The following is a 24,204-nucleotide window of genomic DNA, read 5'->3' as shown; positions in this document are numbered from 1 at the left end:
GGGGGCAGACAGAGAGACAGACAGACACACGCTAATAGTGCCACCAGCAAGGACACAAAGGATACACTTCGCCGCTGCTAATAATACGCAAATAGCAAGCGGGCAAGCTCAAGAAATCGGTCCACCAGCAGGACATCTCAGTCCCCCATGTGAGCCCATGGGCTAACGTACCATTACGCTGATTAACACACGCGTCACCAGCGGCAGTGGTTGGTCCGAGTCCCCCGGCCATGCCTCTGTTTTTGCTCGGGTTCGTGCACTCAGAAAAATCACACTAAAATTTATAAAAGTGCCCTGAATTGTAATTCGCCTTACGAAAATAAATTAGAGCTCTTCTACTTCTCAGAAATATTTTCAATTTTGAAGAACTATTTTCTTTATAATCAGAAATGTATACTATTATTTTAAAAAACATAATCTCTAAAATACATATATAAAAAAATTACTTAGAATATTGGTAAATGTCTCAAGGATAACTAAATTTTAAATTAAATTTAGCAAATGCGATAAATAACATTTAAGATTTAAGTACATTAGTTAGATCACTGGCGTAGTTAATTAAGTAAAAAAAAATAATAATAATAAAGATAATTATTTCGAATTGTATTTTTATATTTCAAAAAATGCCACCTCTATATTAAAAATTAAAATATCAGTTTTAAGAGAGACACGTTATAGCAAAAGTATCTTGATTTTTTCTGAGTGTGGTCAGACCACCACTACGGGCAAATGCTCATGCTGATAACGTCGCACAACATGCCATAAGCTGCCCGGCTGCCGGCACCGATTGCTGGCCGTGGATTGCTCATTTGGCCGTGCCCGGGTCTCTGGGCCCCGTGGGGTGCGCAATGCGCACGCAAAGGATGCGAGCAGAGAGAGAGAATGAGAAATTCATCATCTTGCTGTACCGCTGGTGCCATATCCTTAAATCTAATTACGACTTAATCGACGCCAGTGGCGACAGTTGCAGCAAAAACGAGCCACCAACCACCAAGCCACCCTGGACAAGCGCTTATGACGCTCAATTGATAAAGTCAAACCCCGCGCACAGGCACAGGCACAGGCACGGGTACTGGCAGAGGCAGAGGCACATGTGTGCTGTATATCCTGGCTGCCACTGCTACTGCTGCAAATCCTGCATCCCCCTGTCGCGATGCTGCTTGCCAACTGTGTCGCTTACATGTGTTAATCACAGCCGCCGCTGCTCGTCGGCGGCTCTTTTGTCTATCGACCAGCCGCGACGCATTGTTAATTTTAATTGCCTTAAAAGTGCTTCAAACAATGCCAAGCTTCAAGAAGAGCTTTCACAAAACAAAAAAATAACAATAAAAACAACAATTGCAGCACTTTATTTAGAGTAAACTGCGCTTTTCACTGCATTAGTTATATGTCAATACTTAAGTAGTGAGCTCAATTCTTAGACGGTGGAAAAAATATCATTTTTAATAATAATAATAATTTTTAAATTAATTCAAAACAAGAAACAATAGATAATTGTTTTTAAGTATTCTAAACAAGTTCTACAAAATAAGATTGGATTGGATTAAATGTCAAAATGAGTCCCTGAAATTAGCTTCATAAATAAATTAATTAAGTAAGAAATAAAATATCACATTGTGCCCAATTGTAATTTGCGGCTTACTTTCTACATATATGACCAGCACAAGAAATTTAATATTTTGGTGTTAGCATATAAAATAAATATAATACCACACCCAACCACAATAAATTGTAGTACTTACCAAAATGTAAGCTATATGTATATGTATATCTACTTTACCTTTGCCTGAAACCAGTGAAAATCCCAAATATGGTTAATAGATACGTATCTTAACAAGGCCTGCAATGCAGGGCTAACATATTTACAGTGTACTTACAGTGTATACACAAGTGTTGCTTGTTGGCTTAAAAAAAAAAAAAGTAGCGTCAACATTTGGCGTTAGTTTTGTTTTGCATATTGTCCGCTGTTGTCCATTGGCCATTGTCTGCTGTCCGTTGTGTGTATTGGCTTGTCTCAATGCCGCTTTTGTTTTCTAACACCCGCAGCGACACACATGTGCTTATTGTGTGTGCTTGTGATTGCTGCTGCTGGTGGTGTGCGTGTGTGCATGTGTGTGTGTGTGTGTGTGTGTGTGCAAATATCGTTGCATACGTGTGGGCGTAAATGAATAAAATGGCTCGAGCCGCCGAAAAACGATAAATTCAATCGAAAATCGTTACATGTCAATGCATTAATCGGCCATAATCCCATTATGGCGCAAGGATATGCCGGCAAGTCCTCTGAACGTCGCTCTCACTCACTCACTCTCATTCCCTCTCTCTCTCTCTCTCTCTCGCTCTCTTTCTCTCTCTCTCTCTCGTTCTATCTGTACATGGCTGTGTGGCGCGTGAAAAATATTGTTACGCATCCTTTTCTTTTTGCTGTTGTTGCTGTTATTGTTGTTATTGTTGTCTGCGTGTCGCATTTGATATTCATGCACGCGCATGTTTTGTTCTTGTTGCTCTTGTTGTTCTTGTTGTTGTTGTAGTTGTTGTACTTTTTGTTTGCCTGTTTGATGTTTGTTTTGTGCTTTCCGAACGGTTTTATCTGCAGCTCAGCGTCCGCGTATTTGGCAATGCCGCCAACGTTACGCCGCACCACCACACTACCGCACCATCGCACCACCGCCGCAACGCTTCACCGATGATGGCGACGCATTTGACAAATGGCTTCTGTTTCAGGACTGCCAGGACAGCGATCTGGGATTGGGTCTGGTGGCTTTACCCGGATTGGAGGCTTGTGGTGCTGCCAGATGCTCAGCAATTGCATTTTGCTTTCATTGTTGTTTTACATGTGATAAAAATGCCATCTATTGTACTCGCATTGCATTATATTTACCTTGCATTTCCCAATCCATTTCTGCTCCAATGAAACCATCACAAGCACCAACAACAACAACAACAACAACAATAACAACAACAACAGCAAATACAACACGTAGTTGACATTAAGCTCCACAAGCGGCGGCATTAAATTAAACATATTTACCAGAGGAGGAGGTGAAGAGCATTGGAAACCATCGAATTGCAAATCTGTATACAATACGATATATAAAAGTATGTGTGTATTCCACTTAAAATGCCGCAACATTAATTGAATTTAAACTAGGCAACCTTATGTCACAGTGAAATCTGTTTTTTAGTAATTATTTTAAAAAACTTGCATAAGATAATATCTTTTTGAATTGGGTTGTGAATACTTTTTTATAAAGGGCTGATTTTTGAATATCTTTTTGCAGAATTTTCTAGTTTCTTCCTTAAGCCTATTTAGCCTAATAAAATAATAAAGATTTATAATAATTATTTTTTTGTTTTCTATTTTTGCACAAGTAAAAAATTGTGAGTTGTTAGTTTTATTATTATTAGTATTATGTTTAGTAATACCAATTAGAAAAATCATTTTACAACTATTTGCAACGTTGGTGTTTTAATCGATCTACCGTAATTCGCTGTCATAATTGTCATCTCAAGTGAAATATATCAGAATATACATTCCATATGAAAGTTAAGACATTTGTACGTTTTCAATATTCGAGCACACACACCCAAGAACCGTGGGGGCGCACACACATGTGCAAAAATTTATTAATATATTTCAACGAAAGCTGCAACTTGAACTTGGCCCCATGTCATATATCAGAAATCATAAGCTCCACGCGACAACAAATAAAAAAGAAGCATGAAATTGTAATAATTCCAGCAAACCGAAAAGAATGCTTCGGCTGGGGTGGGGCAGAGGAGAGATGGGAGTGGGTGTGGGTGTGGGGCGACGGATGAAGCACGACGACATTTGAACGCATAAAAATGCCAGAACCGGTGCGACATTGTGCCTTGAGGCCGATTTTTGCTACTTTATATCCACTTTATATGCTCGCAGGATGTCCCAATTACTTTGAGACACACATACGCACACGCACACACACAGAGAGAGTTATACACACAGATATGATGTGTGCGGGTGTGTGTGGTTGTGTGCGTGTATCGTATTTCAAGTCAGCCATGTGCGAATAGAACTTAATCTGCAACAAAATGTCGCCAAAGGTGGTTGCCAGGACGAGGCCGTGTGCTCCAGTGTCTGTGCAAGATTACTTTCTATATTTTCTAACGTCTTTTACTCTAACCAACATACGAGTTTGTATGTGTATGTGTGTGTGTGTGTGTGTGTGTGCTTCTGTGTGTATTCCATATAGCTACATAATTTTTTTCTCATACTCGGAACGTTGCCTTCGGAGGATTTGTGACGGGATTTCCTTTTCTATTATTGGCATTAGGCATGTCCTGTGTGTGTTATGCATTTAAATTGCGTATTTTTCTCAGCGATTTGTCTGCTTATCGTCGGGTCGTAGCCAAGGCATGGGGCACGGGGCGTGGCCGGATGGAGGAGAGGGGCACCGAAGGCGGACTAAAATTTCTTAATGTTTATGGCCGCAACGTTTTTCATTAAATTTTTGCTTTTCTTTTTCGATGCCTGGGCATCGCAGGATGCATGAACCGGGCTCTAACTAGTTTACGATGCCAGCTGAAAATATGGCAGTTAAATGTGCGTTTCATATTGCTTGCCAAGTTCTGCTTGATCCTTGAAATCCTTTTTTTAAATACACAGCAAATTTTATGTAATTTTAAAACAAACAGTCGACCATCCTGGACTGGCCATCCTGGCATGCTACATTACACAAAAACACACAGAGCAGAGTTAGTGGGTGAAGTAGAAGTGAACTGAGTAGACCCGCATTATCCTTTTATCCGTCCGGTGCTTGGCCAGTGCCTGGCCACGTTATCAGAGACAGCAGCGACCGCAGCAAATTTTGCAACCCTTCTCATTAGAGGATTTTGAAGGATAAAACGCGACGCTTGCCGCTTTTGTTGTTGAGTGATACTTTGCGTACTCTCTCACGAGAAATGTAGAGTGGAAGTGGTCGCTATTTTCTAGCATTGAAGTTGCTGGCTGGCCGATGGCTATTTGGTTTCCAATAGTTCTTGTCCTGGTCAGCTTCAGCTTCAGCTGCTGTTGGTAGTGTTGGCTCCAAATGTGAGGGTTACATTTCCGTGTTTGTTTATTCAAACGGAAGCAAAGTCGTTCTGTTACAACGCCGGTGCCAGCAGCCCAATGGCAAAACTCTGTCCCTACCCTACGCTCCCCTAGCACTGCTATCAACAAGAACTACATCCACATTTACATTCACATCCTTTGCACCCTTTGTTGGGCATATCCTTTCACTACGCCTTTGCCACTGTTTGCTACTGCTGCTGTGTGCATGCAGGCGATCAAAGCTCAGAGCAATTAATCATTTTGTTTGCCCTTTACACCCATTTATTCAGCCTGAACGCCCCAAAGAGCAAGCTGGCAAGCAGGCCGGCAACTTTCGCATCGAAGAACTGAGGCTGCACTCAGAAAAAAACCCTTTGAAATTTACAACATTTCAAAGTTCACCCAACTTTTCAGAATTTGATTCGGCTTCGAGTTTTTTAGGTTTTGCATGTCTAAATTGTAAAGTCGATTTTTGTACAACTCAGGAGACTCCCTATTTTCAATGAATAAACTCAATTTTACTTTAATATATTTATAAATAATTTTTAAAAAAATCCTAAAACAAAATATTACTGAAAGTTGAAAATAGCACCATCATTATTTAAGGTAATCATTTTTTTAAAAAGTTTATCTCGAAATTCTAGAAATTTTTTTGGGTTTCAGAAAGGTTATCGAAATTGGAGTGCGATTTTTTTCCCAAGTGTGGAACTAAGCCGTACCAGGGGGCATTGTCCGCCTGTGGCACCTAAGCAGCACTCAATGGATGCTGGCATCAATCTCCTGCCTAAGCAACATTTTTGGCGCTCATTTCGCTGTCGAGCACAAAAATCACAAAACCAACACACACACACACACATACACACCCACTCGTGGGGAATCTCTCACACACACTTAGTAGTTTTTCATCTTTGACGCAATTTGAAATCGTTAGCCAGCCACATCCCTTGGAACAGTTCCTGTGCCAATCGCAACCCGCCCATTTTCATATCGTCTGACCAGGCGCTTACTTTGCCTTGACTTTCAGTCGGTGGGCGTGAGCAGGCTTTTTACACTAATGGGGGCGTGGCATTGCATGGCAGTCGTGTTGCCATAATGAGCTCAATTCTCAAAGAATGCTGTTGCGGAACATACACCCAGTCCAAGCCATACCAATACCAATCTCAAACAGAAACTCAAACCCAATCCGAAACCCGAGGCCCATACTTCTAATGGCGTCAATGGCGTCAATTATTTCATTGTCGTTGTTGTCGTGTCTGTTGCTTTTGTTGTTTTTGTTGTTGCTGTTGTTGTTGCTGCTGCTGGTGCTGTCTTGTAACTGATGACGCTGCTTTTCGTTGCGTTGAAAATTTTGTGCTGATTTTGCATTAAACGATTTTGATGTCAGTGCCTTTTTTTCCAGTTGTTAGTCCATGGATTCGTTTATGGTAAGAGTTATTGCTGTTGTTGCTGTTGTTATTATTGCTGTTGCTGTTATTGCGTAGTTTGACAGATTTGACAGCATATAAGTTAATATACAGAAAATCAGAAAAACAGGCGGAAACAAACAAAATTAATGAATCTGCGATACTTACTGATATGGATCGCTTATGAAGCACATTTTCCACGATTATATTATTACAACATAATTTATAATAGAGATATCAGTTATTACTTAACTCTTTTTTTATACAGGTAAATTGGATTTGAGTCAATAATGATTAAAACTGAATTGTTTTAATATACCACAAAAATTCAACTTATTGCAATATATATGTATATATATATATATATATATATATTCACCACATTAGAAAAGTTTATTCGAGAGAATAAACAACAAAGTAAATAAAAAATATATTTATATAAATTAAGTAAATAGATTTGTTACTATCGCCAATCCATTGTCAAAGCATGAAATTTATCGTCCAAGAAGCTTATATAATATTTAAATACAAATTAAAATTAATATTTCATATCTAACAAATTATTTTATCGTTGGAAATAGAAAAGTTAATTTATAATTTACGGTTCAATAAAATGTACTTACTTAAAAATCAAAAATGATGTTTAACTATCATAAAATATGAACATGTTTCTAACTGAGTAGTTGTACTCTATATATAACAAAGTAGTTCTGCAAGATGATTTTTAAAACACGGGTGAATAATTAATAAAAACAATAAATTCTTGTTACTATCTTTAAATATGTGGCTTGCAAATTTGACGATAATGATCCCATGTGGATGCCTAACCTAACCTCTATAAAATATTACTATTATTTAAACATAGATTTTTTAAAGCACGATCGACAACTTACGTAAGATACATCAGTTATTCTATGCATTTACACAATTTTAACAATAATAAGATAGCAATGTATACATAAGAAGCAAATTTTCTCCTGTGACTGGTACAAGAGAAATCTTTTAACCTATTCTCTACTTATATATTTAGAAACGCATTTCCATTTGGCATGTAAGCCTCATTAATATCTTATAGGTTTGAAATGGTAAAGCAGGTGTTTTACTGTCACGCATCGCGTTCATATAATACGCACTCAGCATCGCATTCCATTATTTCATTTCAGTTCTGTATTTGTTGCCGCACTTCTTGCAGCTCCTTTCAGAAACTGTCACATTTCAACTCACATTTTTATTTATTACATTTATTATGAGAAATTTTGCATGCGCGCAAACGCAAGTGTTGAAATGCAATAAAAGTGAGATGCCAAGCAGCAGGCAAAATCCACAGCTCAATTCCCCCATCCCCCTACCCCTTAGTCAAGCGTCAACCCTACGAGAGAGCCACCCCAACCCTTAGCAACTACGTGTATGAATATGCGCTCACCTTTCTTTTTCTTGTTTTTTTTTTTTGGTTCCTTTTTTATTTTCATTTTTTTTTTTTGGCTCTGTACGCAATTCGCATAATTTTACACACGAAGTAATTTTGCAACACCCCACACAGGCACTTGCAACACTCCTTTTGAATTTTCACACCAATTTTTCAACTCGACAAACCCGCTCGCAAAATAAGAAAAAAAAAGCGAAGCGAAAAAAAATCAGCAACACAAAAAAATTCATTTCATATATGAATGTATGGAAAGAAAAGTGCAAGAGGTGGAGGAGAGGAGTGGGTCGGTTGGGATGGCGGGACAGGCAGGCTGTCGACTATCAACATTGTGCCATAGGAAACGCACGCTGATGTGCGAGAAAAACACATCCGCTCGGTTGGAGCAGCACAGAATCCCTCTCATATCCCCCAACTCCCACCACATCACCCTTCTGCACATGGCCAGCTCACTGGCTGGTTCGTCTGTTAGCCCAATTTGAATGCGCTGGCGCATATATCATTTCAGTTGACAGGACAATTCTCTTATCTGCGCAAAGCCAACACAACAGCCGCAGCCACAGAGTCAGCTACTGGAGCCCGAGAGCCACAGTTGTATTATGAGTCCGAGTCGCAGTCGATGTTGGAGTCAGAGTCAGTTGTTGTGCAGCGGATATGCGAGCGGTTCATGTCCGTGCTAAATGAATATTTAAGCAGAAAAAAAGAACGAATACCCATCAATGGTCAATGGCCAATGGGTGATTGGGCGATTGGGCGATCAATGGGTTAGGCTTAAGACGACCACTTGATGAAGTCGCAGTCACAACAGCCATCTATTAGAGACTCGTACGTGTGACCCATTTATCAAGTAGTCCAACGCCTGTCCGCCTCCCCTCTCGACCCAAGACAATCAAAATTAACGGTGGGCGTGCAAGTCGGTCTGGTCAATCACAAACTCCCAGTCTACCGCACACTCACACAGAGTGGGTTTGGGTGTGTGTGTTCGTAATTTGTACAAGCTGCTGTTGTCGTCGTTGTCATTAAAAAGCCATTTCCCCCATATATCATCAGTGGAACGCCCATTCCTCTGGTCTTCGGCATATAAATTACTTTATGATATTGTTTTGAACCTGCGCGACAAATAAGATTGTCAGCCCAAGGACTCTCTCTCTCTCTCTCTATCACTCTCTTGGGTGGTTGGGTTACACAATTTGAAGGAACTGTGAATAGGTCACGCCGTCAGCTGGCAGCATCGAAAATTGAAAGTTCTTTGCGATTGGGATTTAGTCGAGCGAGCGAAGCGCTTTAACCACACTTATGGCCCATTTGAATATCCTGTGACCGGGCAATAAAAACGTCACCGCCAACCGTCACACACACACACATACACACACACTCACACACACACTCGTTCACCCACTCAGACACAAAGACAGCGACAGTTTTGTTAAGGGTCTTACTTATCAGTTGGATGGGAAACAGGCGGTGCCGAGATGCTTCAGTGTCAATTCAATTTTATTTTCATTGTGTCATAACAATAACATAAAATTAAAATAACATAAAAAGGAAATTGAGGATGCACAGCTATAGAACAGTTGAACAGCAAACAGTTCCCGTCGTGGAAGAGCAATCGAGTTGTCGGCTGGAAAATCAACTTGGCGTAAAATCGTCAGGCCGTATTCTTCGTGCCACTCTTCTTGTTATTGTTGCAGCAGCAGCTCTTGATATTATCCATGCTACATTCCGTTGAAATAAAAAAAACAAGATAGACGAAGCAACGGCAACAAAGCACATGAGTTGTGCATAAAACAGGAAACGGAAACACATCAGCGGAACGGAAGTCAAAAAGTCGTCACATTCACATAACACAACGATATGATGTGAGCCATAAACCCAGCATGAAAGACATTCTGCTTTGTTTTCTGCTACTTTTTTAAAGCCTAGTGGAAGGATGGGCAAGAGAGGGAGGTGGGGTGGGGGAGGGAACATCCACCATGACGTAACAGCACATAACGTTAAACATGTAACGTAATAATGTCGACAACAGTTACCAAAAAGCGGGCAGCTCCAGCTTCTGCTTGATTTTGGCACTGAAATTCCACGAAATGGCTGCCCCCATTTTTGTTATCCTTTTCTTTTTTTGTTATTTTCCTGACAGCATTGTTTGGTGTCTGGCACTGTGTATGTCTTTTTGTCGTTGTCAGGAATTCATTTGGAAAATTAATAATAATATATGTACACACACACACACACACACACACACTTATACATATGCGAAACAGAAGCCAAAACTGTTGGATACAGCCACAATTGTGGCCCACGCTTAAGATAATATTATACGGGTGAAAACTGATATGACACAAAGTGGAAAGTTTTCACAATAATATACATTAAACCTTGATGACAGCCAAGCATCAGTGCAAAAGCTTAACACCTTGTGAATTTTTCTATTTTTTATTCTATAATAATAAAGAGCATCATTTATATAACAATTATAATCATACAAATAAAAATGATAATAATAAAAATAAATAATATGAAAATAATAGGCATTGGAATTAGTGTCGAGCAAATAAGTAAGTTCTTTAGTTTTGAAGAGGATCGGATCATATCCTACAGATTTATTTATTATACACATCGCTACAATTTGCACTGTTATTGAAATAAAGAATAATTAAATAAGTCCCGTTTTACATTAAGCGACTTTATTGACTTAATATTCCAAAAATATGCTTTGCAAGTCATTATCTTTGTTTGCCACTCAAGCCAATCAGCAGATAAATTACACAATGCCCCGCATTTTCACCAACTTACTTTTACTTAAAGCATCAATACTTCAATACAGCCAGTCACATCATTAATGTCAGCAATCTGATAACCGCAATTTCCTTTAGCAAGTCCTAATGCAATAGACAGAGCAAACAATTCAAATTTCTTTAACTAACACGCAGCCAAGCGATAATCACAACAACAACAACAACAATATAATGGCCGTAATACAATCGGGGACAATTTTTCAATTTTTCAATTTCGTATGCGTGGCGTATTTAGAATACAATTCGATTAGAAATGCTTTGCTTTTCGAAATAATAAATTAAATTTGTTGCGTACCCAGCTAGCATCTCCATCCCCATCCCCCATACCCAACAGTGCCATTAGCACAGTCTATGCGTGGGGGGAGGGGGAGCAACCAGCGCAGTTTCTTGGCGGGGTGCAAAAGGTTGCGAAATTGCGCGACTGCCATCCAGTTGGGGAATTCCTGCGGCAACGGTCCGGAAAAAAAAAGAAATGCGCCGCATGCGACGCCGAATCAATTTCCTGCAAAACAAAAATAAAGCCAGCATTGAGCCTTCGTCCTGGGCGCTTTCTTAAAATAACAAAATTACTTTTTATATGCAGTCAAGTCAGGGTACAGCAACAGCAACAGCAGCAACAATAACAACATGCCATTGACAACCATTAATCATGGACGCCTGTCAGGGCGGGTCGTAGCCTGGGTGTGACTGAGGGAGGAAGGGGGGTAGTCATCCTCGACTGTGTCTGCTGATTGTCCTGCGCTGCAATGTTGCTTTATTTTTATATTTTTTCCCTTTAAACTTTGCCTTTTACATGCTAATGCCTGGCACTGGGGCTCAAGTCATGCTCATGCTCGTGCCCATGCACAGCCACGCCCAGCTGCGAAATTGACAAGCAAGCCGAGTGCGTTGTGACATGACACTTGCAAGGGAGACCAGGCAGAGCACCACCAACAGCAGCAGCAGCACTATCATGCTGCACTCGGAAAAATGAATTGACCTAAAATTTTGTTAACCAACCAAAAATTACAGTTGCCCTAAAAGTCACAAAGTTTCGCTATAAATATTTAAACAGACCTTTTTCCAAAATACTTTCTATATATAAAATATATATATATGGATATATCCAAAATCGACAATATTATTTTTTATTCATTGATTTATTATTATTGTTTAGTATGTTCAATCATTATTTTTTTTTAATTGAGATGTCATCTGAAGTAACTTTAAATGTAATATCAAAACGGATTCTCTACACAATATTATTCCAATTTTATCTACACATTAATTTTAGAGAAAAATACCGAAGAATTATTACATGAAAACATTTCTTGAAATGACTTAAACGTCAGTTTAGAGTTACATCCCGTTCAAAATAAATTAAGCTGCCATTGCATTTTTTAAATTTCGCCCAGATTTTTTCTGAGTGTAGCAAGAGACGCTGGAAGTGTGGGCGTACATAAGGCGAGGCGACAGGCAGCAGGCAGGCAGGCAGGCAGTCAGGTTATGTATGCCATCATTAGACGTGGTCCGTTTGCCACGCCCGTGCTGTTGCCTGCTGCAACTGCAAATTGGCAGCTTTGGCCATGTCATGTCACTGGCTCGAGCTGATGGTCTTGATGGTCGGTCAAAGTTCAATGCAAATGCCGAATTCCAATTGTCAAGATGTTTCTGCATAGTGCTGCCTTTGTGTGTGATCAGAACATGTCTAATTGCTCAGTTAATGGGGGGCTGCATGTCATAAAGTGCAAATGCATGCTTGCCACACCGCCTGGAAGCATGCAACAAAACTTGTCTACTATTTTGGTCAGCTCGTCTGTGATTTGTGTATGATATTTGACATGCATTTTCAATTTGGCCAGCTGCAGCTTTAAGAGCTAGCCAAGCAGTCGTCCAATAATGAATTCCATTCATTTTGTTTGTCTACCATCTCCGTGCACAAAGTTCAGATCCTTCCCCCTTGAAGCCTCAGTGTCGGGCTGGGTACGATAAAACTTTATGCACTGCAACGGCCAGCATTGACATTTCAAGTGTTTGCCGCTTTGCTGTGGAGTCTCTCTGCCAGCACAGAAGGAGGTCCAGCAAGGCGCCATCAGTGAACATAGTTTTAATAATGCACAAGACGACAAGACTCCAACGGAAAGTAGCATAAAATGCAGGACATACGAGTGTTGCGCTACGCGATGGCAACAGCCAAGGCAAAAGCAAAAGCAAAAGCAGCGGCAACATTGGAGTGCCCATAGATAAGACCCCCGGACTGTCCAAGTTCCGACCAAGCACCAGTATAGTCGGAGCAGCAGTATTGGTGGTAAGAACCTCCTCCATACCTCTGCTGCAAATGCAACTTTGTCTATTCGATGTCAAAATGAATACTTTTGCATTATTTATGCCGGCGCATTTATTTGTTGTTCCGATAACGAAGTGAAAAGAGTGCAAAGAAAAATATAAGAATTGAATGAATGCATTTTTTACTAAGTCCACAGAGAAATGAGAAAATTATATTGCAAGAATCTTTAAGGATCAAATAGTCAGTAAAAAGTGTGTTTCTTTGTTACGTTAGATGCAATCAATGAAATACTCTTCAAAGTCTTAAGAGTCTTTAAAGTGTGCAATATTCTGATTTGTAACTATTCAATTCCAAAATCCCAACCTTATTAATATTACAGATATTACAGATATTTAAAAATATAAATTTAACCAAACTGGAACCTATTAATATAGATAAAATAAGCCGAACGTAGCAGGGAAATTTTTGATACCCAGTCAGTAGTCAAACTTTAGTAATTGATAGGTATGAATTAATAATAAGTTGAGTTGTATATTATTGTTTTATATTTTTCAATTCAATTGACATACAATATGTGAACATATTTGAAATCAGTTTTCCCCATCGTCCTTTCAGTTGAACTATGTACTTGATTGCATGGCTAGGATAAAAAAAAGACTCTCATTAAATTTTGTATGCTATTACTACCCTCAGATGATGATCAAATCGAACTGTGGATGATCAAAGCTCTGTATCCAAGTCACAAACCATATTTATGATGCAGCCTTAAAGTATGCGGCATATTATAAAAATTAACTAGCTAAACATTATAGCTATCGGTTAATGCAGATTGCACAGATTAGGCAACATTAAATTATTAAGACCCAAGCCACTTCAAGAAAAAAATAATTTAGTTTTTATGCTTAGTTTAAACCAACTTTATTTTACGAGAATGGAGTGGAGTTTTACAGTTAGTCCATAATAATGTAATAAGTTGTATACCCTGAAATGTTATCCACAGAGAAATGTATATATTGTCTTATATATCGTTTTCTAAAATGAGTTTCTAGTTAAAAGGTAATGTTCTTGATGTGTGTGGTAAGATAATAAAAACACACAGTGAATAGTGGCAATGTCGTAAGGAGCGCCACAGCCGAGGTGTTAATGTGTTCAATCTTCAACATTGACCAGATGGTTATTACGCATGCTACATAACCAACAGAATCCATGTTGCCTGCCACGTCACAGACACATCCTCATCTAGCTGGCAGTCGAGTGCTTGTTCCTTTGCGGGCACAGACAAGTGCTCTTCACTCTTTGCTCACAGGAGCTGTCGCAATTCCTTTGGGGCAGCGAGCAGAATCAATTGAGTCAAGTAGCTGGCTGTTCTTGTTGCTGTGATGCTTAGAAGATGCTGAAGAGGACACTTGACCGAGATGACATGCGGCCGGGACCCACCCATCCACCCGGCCCGGTCCGAAACCCTTGAAACTCGTTTACTCGTTTTGAAGGAGCTGCTCAACAGCATTCCATTGCCATTTATATTTAAGGTATCAGTGTCAAAAATATCTAAAGAATCACATAGTGCGCTCCACAAACTTGAACTTGAACGGTATGTTGGGCGCCACGAAGAACTTTTGCTTGAATGCATTCTCAATCGGATAGTCGAAGCCAATGTCAAAGTTGCGCACCAGCCGGGCAACGGCAGTCTCCAGCATCAAGTCCACAATGCGTTTGCCAGCACAGGAACGCGGCCCAAACCCAAAGGGCAGATACATAAAGGGTGTGGCAGTGTCGCCCACCAGCTCCGCATGGGACTCGTCCCGCAGCCACCGTTCGGGCAGGAAGTCGCGAACACGCGGCACAAACTGCTCCATGTTGGACATTTGGTAGTTGGATCCCATTGCCACATCTGTGCCGGCTATCACACGATAGCCACTCAAGACCACATCGACAGGCAAGCGACGCAGTGTGCCAGGACCAATTGGGTACATGCGAATGCCCTCCTTGATGCACGCCCGCAGATATGGCAAGTGCTTCATATTTTCTATGGTCAGTGGTGAGTTCTTCTCGGGCAGCACTCCCCTAATCTCCTCGAGCAGTCGCGCTTGCTGTGCGGGATTCTTGGCCAGGCTAAGTAGAATGCCCGTCAGACTGACAAGGGTCTAGAGGGGAAATGGAAATGTTTATTATTTGAAATAGATTTTACTCGATCACTTACGGGATCCACGCCGGCAAATAAAAGATCCAAGGCAATAATCACAGCCGTCTGGCGATTGGAACGCGCCAGTTTCTCTAGAATACTCGTCTCCATGCCTGGCTCGGTGCTCAGGCGTCCATCTCGGGCATCTTCCTCAATGCGCTTCAGCGCCTGCTGAATGTGATTATAGCAAAAATCTGCGATGGTGTCCAGAGAACGCATTAGGGTCTTAAACATGGGCACTGGTAAATACTTCCAAATCGGTGGCATTAGGTCCAGCTGGAAGCTCAACTCAACTATATTCGCCAGTGCCTTAATCATTTGCTTTGCCTCCTCACTCTCCCGATTCTCCGCCAGCAACCCAAGCCGCGTATTGAGTGCCACAGAACAAATGGATTCCAGGACTAGGCGGCGAATCTCCTCGACAAAGTCAGCAGGCATCTCTTGAGTCTTGGGATCTCTTATGGCACGTATGCTGTGGAAAAAAAAAACGAGCAGCTCTGAATGAGATATAGGAAACCTTTTACCATCTCGACTTACCGCTCCAGAAACTCATCATTGACCTGCAGAATATTGTTTACATATAATTTGGCATTGCGTGGCTGCAGCAAAATCGGATTAACGGCTGTTCGCAACTTACCCCATGCGGGTCCATTTCTATATACAAATAAATAAATAAATGATCTTAGATAAATGTTCATATGGGTCTTGTTAATAGTTTTGCATTGGTATTTTGTCTTACATATTGTCAATTTTGTCAACTTTCACTATTGTTATTTCTGCCCTTATTTGGACCCTGGTCAAATTGGAATACTACAACAGCTCAAAATAAAACATGTATATAATAAAAAGTTTAAATAAAAAAATCGTGTGACAAAATAATTCGAAATAATATAAAATGGGTTTCTAAAAATTGAGACTATAAATACTATAAAGTAACACTACTATTCTTTAGAGCGCAGCAAAAATTAAGAAAATTGAAATACTCCCATTCAACTTACCCTGATGTTAAACCATCAGCACCATCGAAAATATCCCGTCTGTGAACCCTTTTGAAATAGTCCATAGTCTCGAAACTGCGACGGTAGGGAAACTGTCCCTCGTGGCGGAAGGTCGTCTCGTAATCCACAGGATTCATGGAAACCACAATATCTCTGCCAGCAACGCCAGGCATGCGAAAAATGTCCCCAAACCGTTTATTCATATCCAAAAACATTTCATGCACCGGCTTATTGATATAGCGACCTGCGATTGGTAATTGATAGTGAACAACAACAAACCAAAACAAAGACGGAAAGAGAAATACAAAAGAGAGCAGAGAAGCTTTTTCTCTCTTTGAAAAAATATATAGTTCACTTACCGCCCGGCAAGAAAGAGCGAATAAAGTTGAATCTACTGGGACCAGGTATCTCCGAGTAGGGTTTTGCTTGATCCAAAGGCGTAGCGTCCAAAGCTGCTGCGCCCTGTAGCATAATAACAACAACAATAATAATATAATAATATATACAAGTACTTCAATATGAAATAACCTTGGTGGCAAACGCCCGCCCAGCTTGTAGAATTCGAACGGAGATCTCTCTCTGACCGTGCAACTGCCTCGACAACATTTTCCGTACTGATTTGACGCTCTTTTTGGACTACAATTTTTATGTATTAATTCCAGCGACGTCATTTTTATGATATCACGCAGAGAGAGCTTTTTGGGCTTTCCGCTCTCCCAGCGTGATGCGATTAAATAAGCTCTTATTTATTTTTGTTTACTTAATTTGCTAAAAAGCATTCAATTGAACTTTTATAGCTCTAAAAATTGTAAAAATTAATTTGATATTAGATATGACAAATTAGTGTTGATCGAATTGAATGTTCTAATCTAACTTAGTTGTGTTGTGAATAAGTTTTGATTGATGGAACTTACCACTTATACTAATACCAGCCACCTTATCAATATTTTGAACATTTAATACAAATATATTTATATACTCTGATATTGAATGTACAAGAGTATATTGGTTTTGTGTAATATCCGTCATGCTGTCTGTCCATCTGAATATTTTGTCGACACTCTTGAAGCTAGAGTCTTCCAACTTGGAACAAATAATTGCTTGTACCCGCGCCAGACAAAATGTTAAAATTGGAGCGCAACATCCAAAAGCGGGCTATGAAATCGATAAACGCAAATCGGTCAAATCGAATTCGCGGGGTGCCCGTTGTTGAGGGCGTTAAAATTCAAAATATCAGCATGACGCAATGATTTCCGGCAAGTGAAAAATGATTTGCTCAGCATACTCCTGCTGTACAGTTTGCCCGAATCATACGAAACGTTTCGGTGCGCAATGGAAGCAAGAGATTATCTTCCAAGGTCAGATGTTCTAAAAGTAAAAATACTAGAAGAAGTAAATGCACGCAAAACTAAGTGTGAACATGAAGAGCAAAACGTAATGTTCGCTCACCGACAAAACGGTAAACGCGATAAGCCGCCAAAAATGCGAGGGAACAGAAAATGCTTTACTTGCAATAAAACGGGACATATAGCGCGCAACTGTCGTAACAAGGCAAAAGGCAAAGGCGAAGAGCCAGAGAACCAAAGAGAGAGAGCAAAGAGAGCTGAAGAAGCCACGCTCACTTGTCAGACTAATTTCTGTGTAAATAAAGTTGGTATGTGGTGCCTAGACAGTGGATGTACGGCGCATATGACTTCAGATGTGGATTCATTTGAAAATATTGCAATGATCGAAAACACATCGCATTTGGCAAACAATGAAAAGACACAGATCAGTGGAGTCGGTGATGTACGAATCGCAGTTGAAGAAAATCAAACAAAAGAGAATGTAACTCTGAGTGAAGTGCTTTACGTGCCCGATCTGAGACAAAGTCTGCTGTCGATCGCAAAGATCACATACAGAGGTTACGAGGTCCATTTCCGAAAAAACGATGCGTTAATAGTGAAAAACAATTTTCACTATAATGACAATCAGAGCGCACAAAAACTGGTTACAGGCTTCGGATTTCACCCGCGTACGAATCATATAGATGTACGCCACCACTTCATCAAGCAAAAATACCTGAGCGGCGAAATTGAAGTGGAGTATATGCAAACAGAACAGATGCCAGCAGAAGTCCTGACGGAAGGTCTGAGCGGGACCAAACATCGCGAATGCATTTCGAGTTTGGGAGTTACATATATTTAAGTAAAGAGTATTGTTACTTTAAGGGGGCGTATTGTTATTATCCAATTTTTTTTTTTTTTTTTTTTTTATTTTTTTTAATTTTTTTCTTTAAATTTAAACATAACTGTTGTATTTATTCCTTCCATTAAAAGAAGTCGCGTAGCGCTTGACAAAAAGATATTGAAACTTATATATATAAACATAACCTCTAAAGAAAACTCCTCGTGTTATTAATGGTCATGGGCCCGATGTTTCAATCAGTAAGCCTGCACCTATAACCCCAAATCTCCAAGACATGCGAATGCCCTCCTTGATGCACGCACGCAGATGTGGCAAGTGCTTCATATTTTCTATGGACAGTGGTGAGTTCTTCTCGAGCAGCACTCCCCTAATCTCCTTGAGCAGTCGCGCTTGCTGTGCGGGGTTCTTCGACAGGCTAAGTAGAATGCCCGTCAGACTGACAAGGGTCTAGAGGGGAAATGGAGATGTTTATTATTTGAAATAGATTTTACTCGATCACTTACGGGATCCACGCCGGCAAATAAAAGACCTAAGGCAATAATCACATCCGTCTGGCGATTGGAACGCGCCAGTTTCTCTAGAATACTCGTCTCCATGCCTGGCTTGGTGCTCAGGCGTCCATCTCGGGCATCTTCCTCAATGCGCTTCAGCGCCTGCTGAATGTGATTATAGCAAAACTCTGCGATGGTGTCCAGAGAACGCATTAGGGTCTTAAACATAGGCACTGGTAAATACTTCCAAATCAGTGGCAATAGGAAGCTCAACTCAACTATATTCGCCAATGCCTTAATCATTTGCTTTGCCTCCTCGCTCTCCAGATTCTCCGCCAGCGTACTGAGTGCCACCGAACAAATGGATACCAGGACTAGGCGGCGAATCTCCTCGACAAAGGCAGCAGGCATCTCTTGAGTCTTGGGATCTCTTATGGCACGTATGCTGTGAAAAAAAAAAACGAGTAGCTCTCAATGAGATATAGGAAACCTTTTACCATCTCGACTTACCGCTCCAGTAACTCATCATTTACCTGCAGAATATTGTTTACATATAATTTGGCATTGCGTGGCTGCAGCAAAATCGGATTAACGGCTGTTCGCAACTTACCCCATGCGGGTCCATTTCTATATACAAATAAATAAATAAATGATCTTAGATAAATGTTCATATGGGTCTTGTTAATAGTTTTGCATTGGTATTTTGTCTTACATATTGTCAATTTTGTCAACTTTCACTATTGTTATTTCTGCCCTTATTTGGACCCTGGTCAAATTGGAATACTACAACAGCTCAAAATAAAACATGTATAAAATGAAAAGTTGAAATAAAAAAATCGTGTGACAAAATAATTCGAGTTCTTTAGAGCGCAGCAAAAATTAAGAAAATTGAAATACTCCCATTCAACTTACCCTGATGTTAAACCATCAGCACCATCGAAAATATCACGTCTGTGAACCCTTTTGAAATGGTCCATATTCTCTTTGCCAGCAATGCCAGGCATGCGAAAAATGTCCCCAAACCGTTTATTCATATCCAAAAACATTTTATGCACCGGCTTATTGCTATAGCGACCTGCGATTGGTAATTGATAGTGAACAACAACAAACCAAAACAAAGACGGAAAGAGAAATACAAAAGAGAGCAGAGAAGCTTTTTCTCTCTTTGAAAAAATATATAGTTCACTTACCGCCCGGCAAGAAAGAGCGAATAAAGTTGAATCTACTGGGACCAGGTATCTCCGAGTAGGGTTTTGCTTGATCCAAAGGCGTAGCGTCCAAACCTGCTGCGCCCTGTAGCATAATAACAACAACAATAATAATATAATAATATACACAAGTAGTTCAATATGAAATAACCTTGGTGGCAAACGCCCGCCCAGCTTGTAGAATTCGAACGGAGATCTCTCTCTGACCGTGCAACTGCCTCGACAACATTTTTCGTACTGATTTGACGAAATAAGCGAACACTACGAATAACCAAAGTCAATTCACTCGAACAAATTCCATAAAACACGCGCGCCCCGTCAGCATATTTTCAGCAACGCGGGACTCAGACAGAAATATGATGAGCCCACGATCACAGCTACGGCGCATGGACAAGCGCCCCGTCAGCAGATCCCATCGTGGGACCCACAACGGATAACTGACACGATTAGCGACAAAGCCGCAACGATCAGCAGAAGCAGCAGTCCGAGTTTATAAACATTCAAACGGAACAAACTGGTTTTTTTTATTAAAAACCTCGAGGACTCGATTAATTCATATACATTTATATACTCTAATACTGAATGTACAAGAGTATATTGGTTTTGTGTAATATCCGTCATGCTGTCTGTCCATCTGGATATTTTGTCGACACTCTTGAAGCCAAAGTCTTCCAACTTGGAACATATAATTGCTTGCCATACAAAATATTAAAATTGGAGCGCAACATCCAATAGCAGGCTATAAAATCGATAAACGCAAATCGATCAAATCAATGTCCTTCAATGATAGGTATCGGCCACGCTCACCTCCGCCAAGGCACCGCCTATAAGAATCTGCAATAGGTATATCTTCTTCGGCTTCTAAGCTAGAGCCAGCATATTTGGAAGGTATATTACCGGAAATCAGCTTTAAGTAAGCATCGATAAGAAAAAAACCGCCGCACCCAACATTTTTAACCCTATAAATCTGAAATGCGCATATATTTTACAACTTGTAAGCTAGAGTCACCAAATTGTATAATTATAGTTATAAGAGTTCATCAAAATATGTTGAAGATTTACGAACAAGAAAAAATTGAAATGAAATTTAAGTTTATCCACAGTTTTTCAGTGTGTAACATAAATAGTCCATATGGTTATTATATTTAAAATAGACATAAATGAAAATAGACCCAAGAGATTTGCTTTTCATATGGCATCGCTCCCTTTCAAATCCTTCCCTCCCATTACGCATACCCACCGTTTTCACTTTCAGACTTTAAAAAACTTACCCAAGTAAGTGAAACCATCGAAAATTTAAGCCTGTCAGTAGCAGAACTTAAACAGTTAGACAAAAGGCAATATCGCCGCTGACAGAAAATCTATATAGGATGGCAGACAAACGACTATAATAAAATCGATTTTTTATTTTTGGACACTGACAAGGGCGCGTCGCATTGGGCATTGGGACGCGTCTCGACCAGCGGGCACATAAATATATATGCACACACAGTCACATACACACACACATACACAGACATATATATACACACATACAGAGAAAGCACAGACACGCCAACTGATGATGGGCATACAAAAGTTGACCTCGACTTTGAGCTGTCAAAGCCAAAAACTAACTGACCTAAACCAACAAAATCGACTTTGCAGCCTAAACACAAAGCTGAGCATGACAGGCCGACCGGGAAAGGGGGTAGAGGAAGAGGGTGGGGGAGGGGGTGGAGTGCCCGTTGTTGAGGGCGTTAAAATACAAAATATCAGCATGACGCAATGATTTCCGGCAAGTGAAAATGAAACCTGTTGGAGTTGACTGGCGGCTGTGGCCTCTGTTGCTGCTGCTGCTGTTGCTGCTGCTGCTGTTGGCAATATAAACAAATTCAATTTGACAGCTGACAGGGACAACGTCGGCAGTAGCTACAGCGACAACAACAACAGGCATAACAACAGTATCAGCCACACACACACACACACACACTCCCAAACAAAAAGCCGCAAGTAATAAACTTTTACGATCTGTTTTACGGCAACGCGGCACGTGCAACTAGGCCCAGAGCAGTTGGCGCGGGTGTGGCGGCGGCATATAAAAAGGGGCATGGTTCTTGCAACATAAATTTTAAGAAAGCCAAAAACCCGGCACGACATAACAACAAAAACAACAGTGCAGACACCAAAACAAACACACACATACAGCACACACACACACACATGCAGGCAGCGGCAACTCCGCAATGTAGGCAATAAAAATAAAATAAAAGTAAATTGTTCAAGGACAACAATATTTTATGCTATTATTCTACAAACGCAGCACCAAGCACTGAGCGAGAGCCGCAGCCTGTTTTGGAGCAACAGAGAGAGAGAGAGAGAGAGAGAGAGAGCGACACAGAGATTCAGAGAGAGACAGAGCGAGAGAGAGAGAGAGAGAGAGAGAGAGAGCGAGAGTGAGCACATAAGAGTCTGTCCCCCTTTTTTTATATGTCAGCCAAACGAATTTTTACTTTTTGTTTTGCAGCGAAAAAAATGAACAAATTTCGCCTCAGCTGAAGGGGGTTGTTAGCCAGAAATGTGTGTTGGGCATTGGGTGCGTCTGGCTCTGCGACTGCGGCACAAAAACGTCAGCAGCACTCAAAAAGCATTCGCAGCAGTCTTGCTGGCTGGCTGGCTGGCTGCTGTCCTTGCCCGTGTAATGCCATTGATGGATGATTCTTTTGCCGGAGAGTGCCGAAAAATAAAAGCACTAAAACTTGCAATTTGTATGGAATACATCAGCAGCAGACGAAGAGGCCGATGCCGATGCCGACTGTTGCTGTTGGCCAGAAAGAGGCGGCACGACAACAGAACCTGAGTTATAGAAAGCCATAACCTGCACTCTCCCTTACGGCCAGACACAGCAACCGAGTGTGTATGTACGTGTGTGTATGTGTGTGTGTGTGTGTGAGTTTGGGGCGCGCTTTATGATTGCCAGGCATAAATAAGCGACAAAAGCACCCCAATGACGGCAAGGGTGTCCGCTTTCTATATAAGTATGTGTGTTGCCGAGTGGGTGTGTGTGTGTGTGTGTGTGTGCTGGCAAAGTGCACTTCCTGTGTCCTTTCAGTGTTTTGCCACCAATTGCTGCCAGCTACAGCAGCAGCATGAGCAGGAGCAACAGCAACAAGGCTGCGCTGCTTGCCTCTGGAGTTCACCTGCTTTACATTGCCACAGTCTGCGTCCTTTTCATCCAGCGCTTTTTCTGCTGGCATTGGCGCTGTCAACGCCGTCGACGACTGGATAAATGTGTATCTACACAGATACAGTGCTACTGTCTGCGTATGTGTATGTGGGTGTGTATGTGTGTGTGTGTGTGTGTGTGTATGTAGGTCTGTGTCGCTAACTGCCATGGGCCCCTGCTTCTGGATGGAAGTCTGCGCATCTACTCTATGCTGCCCTAATGGCTATATGAATGTGTATGTGTATGTGTGTGTGGGTGTGAGTGCTGTGTGTATGTATGTGTGTTAAGCAAAAGTAGCAATTCATCATAGAAAATGGCGGAAGTAATCGTCTCTTTATGGGGGTGTGCATGTGGCTAAGTGCGCGTGAGTATATCTGCTTATTCGGCAAGTCGTGCGAGCAATTAGAATTTTTGCTTAAAGTCTATTAAATAAATATACATTTATTTGCTTTAAAACGAAGCATTTTTTCATTCAAATATACATATATTATATAACGTTGTGCGTCACTTTGCTCGTATCAAATATTATTCTTAAAATTTCCTCAGTTTTCACATTAATTATTTTTATACATTTTTAATTATCAGTCTAATATTCGTTTATTCGGTACAATTCATTCTTATTTCTGTGGAAAGTTAAAAAGTCTTGCCAATTTATTGACAGTGAGCTTACATAGCTAATATATGATTAATTATGATTTCCATCTTGCTTACATTCCAAGGAGCTCCTGCAATGAACTTTAAATTAAATCAAAGACTATAAAGTAATACAATCTCTATAGTCTTTAATATAAGTCAGAAATGTATACTTAATATATGAAACTGTGCCTCTGTTTCACCCAGATACAAGTCTCAAATACATTTTCTCATAGATCTTTGAAAATATAAGAAAATAAAAGTGAAAAAGTAAAAACTATTTAATGATTTTATAAGTCAAAGCTTTGAGTATCTTGTCCCATACAAAATGTCGCCAATTTGATT

At 40.4% G+C, this 24,204-nt stretch overlaps 2 protein-coding genes across 2 annotated transcripts; both read right to left on the bottom strand.

Annotated features, from left to right (window-relative positions):
• Nucleotides 1-14,434: 14,434 nt before the first annotated feature.
• On the bottom strand, nt 14,435-16,756 carry LOC6563790 (probable cytochrome P450 12e1, mitochondrial). The gene is made up of 6 exons (XM_001989979.2): nt 16,664-16,756; nt 16,495-16,597; nt 16,136-16,379; nt 15,675-15,791; nt 15,156-15,609; nt 14,435-15,099 (listed from the first exon to the last, which is right to left on the bottom strand). The coding sequence occupies exons 1-6, from the start codon at nt 16,739-16,741 to the stop codon at nt 14,512-14,514; spliced, it is 1,584 nt and encodes a 527-aa protein (XP_001990015.2). The 5' UTR covers nt 16,742-16,756; the 3' UTR covers nt 14,435-14,511.
• A 1,712-nt stretch (nt 16,757-18,468) lies between these two features.
• On the bottom strand, nt 18,469-20,250 carry LOC6563791 (probable cytochrome P450 12e1, mitochondrial). The gene is made up of 6 exons (XM_032736967.2): nt 20,173-20,250; nt 20,004-20,106; nt 19,726-19,888; nt 19,324-19,440; nt 18,826-19,258; nt 18,469-18,769 (listed from the first exon to the last, which is right to left on the bottom strand). The coding sequence occupies exons 1-6, from the start codon at nt 20,248-20,250 to the stop codon at nt 18,539-18,541; spliced, it is 1,125 nt and encodes a 374-aa protein (XP_032592858.1). The 3' UTR covers nt 18,469-18,538.
• Between the last annotated feature and the right edge of the window lie 3,954 nt (nt 20,251-24,204).

This window comes from Drosophila grimshawi, unplaced genomic scaffold (assembly GCF_018153295.1).
Source record: "Drosophila grimshawi isolate 15287-2541.00 unplaced genomic scaffold, ASM1815329v1 contig_311, whole genome shotgun sequence".
Lineage (NCBI taxonomy): Eukaryota > Metazoa > Arthropoda > Insecta > Diptera > Drosophilidae > Drosophila > Drosophila grimshawi.
This window is presented reverse-complemented; position numbering and strand designations above follow the sequence as displayed.

What these genes read in the sequence shown, in the direction of transcription:
- LOC6563790 (XM_001989979.2), bottom strand. Translation starts at nt 16,741, where the DNA reads ATGTTGTCGAGGCAGTTGCACGGTCAGAGAGAGATCTCCGTTCGAATT. An exon ending in AATGATGAGTTTCTGGAGCG is followed by an intron (nt 15,610 to 15,674) that starts GTAAGTCGAGAT and finishes TTTTTTCCACAG; the next exon opens with CATACGTGCCATAAGAGATC. An exon ending in TATTTGCCGGCGTGGATCCC is followed by an intron (nt 15,100 to 15,155) that starts GTAAGTGATCGA and finishes TTTCCCCTCTAG; the next exon opens with ACCCTTGTCAGTCTGACGGG.
- LOC6563791 (XM_032736967.2), bottom strand. Translation starts at nt 20,250, where the DNA reads ATGTTGTCGAGGCAGTTGCACGGTCAGAGAGAGATCTCCGTTCGAATT. An exon ending in TCGCTCTTTCTTGCCGGGCG is followed by an intron (nt 19,889 to 20,003) that starts GTAAGTGAACTA and finishes TACCAATCGCAG; the next exon opens with GTCGCTATAGCAATAAGCCG. An exon ending in GCTGATGGTTTAACATCAGG is followed by an intron (nt 19,441 to 19,725) that starts GTAAGTTGAATG and finishes ATTTGTATATAG; the next exon opens with AAATGGACCCGCATGGGGTA.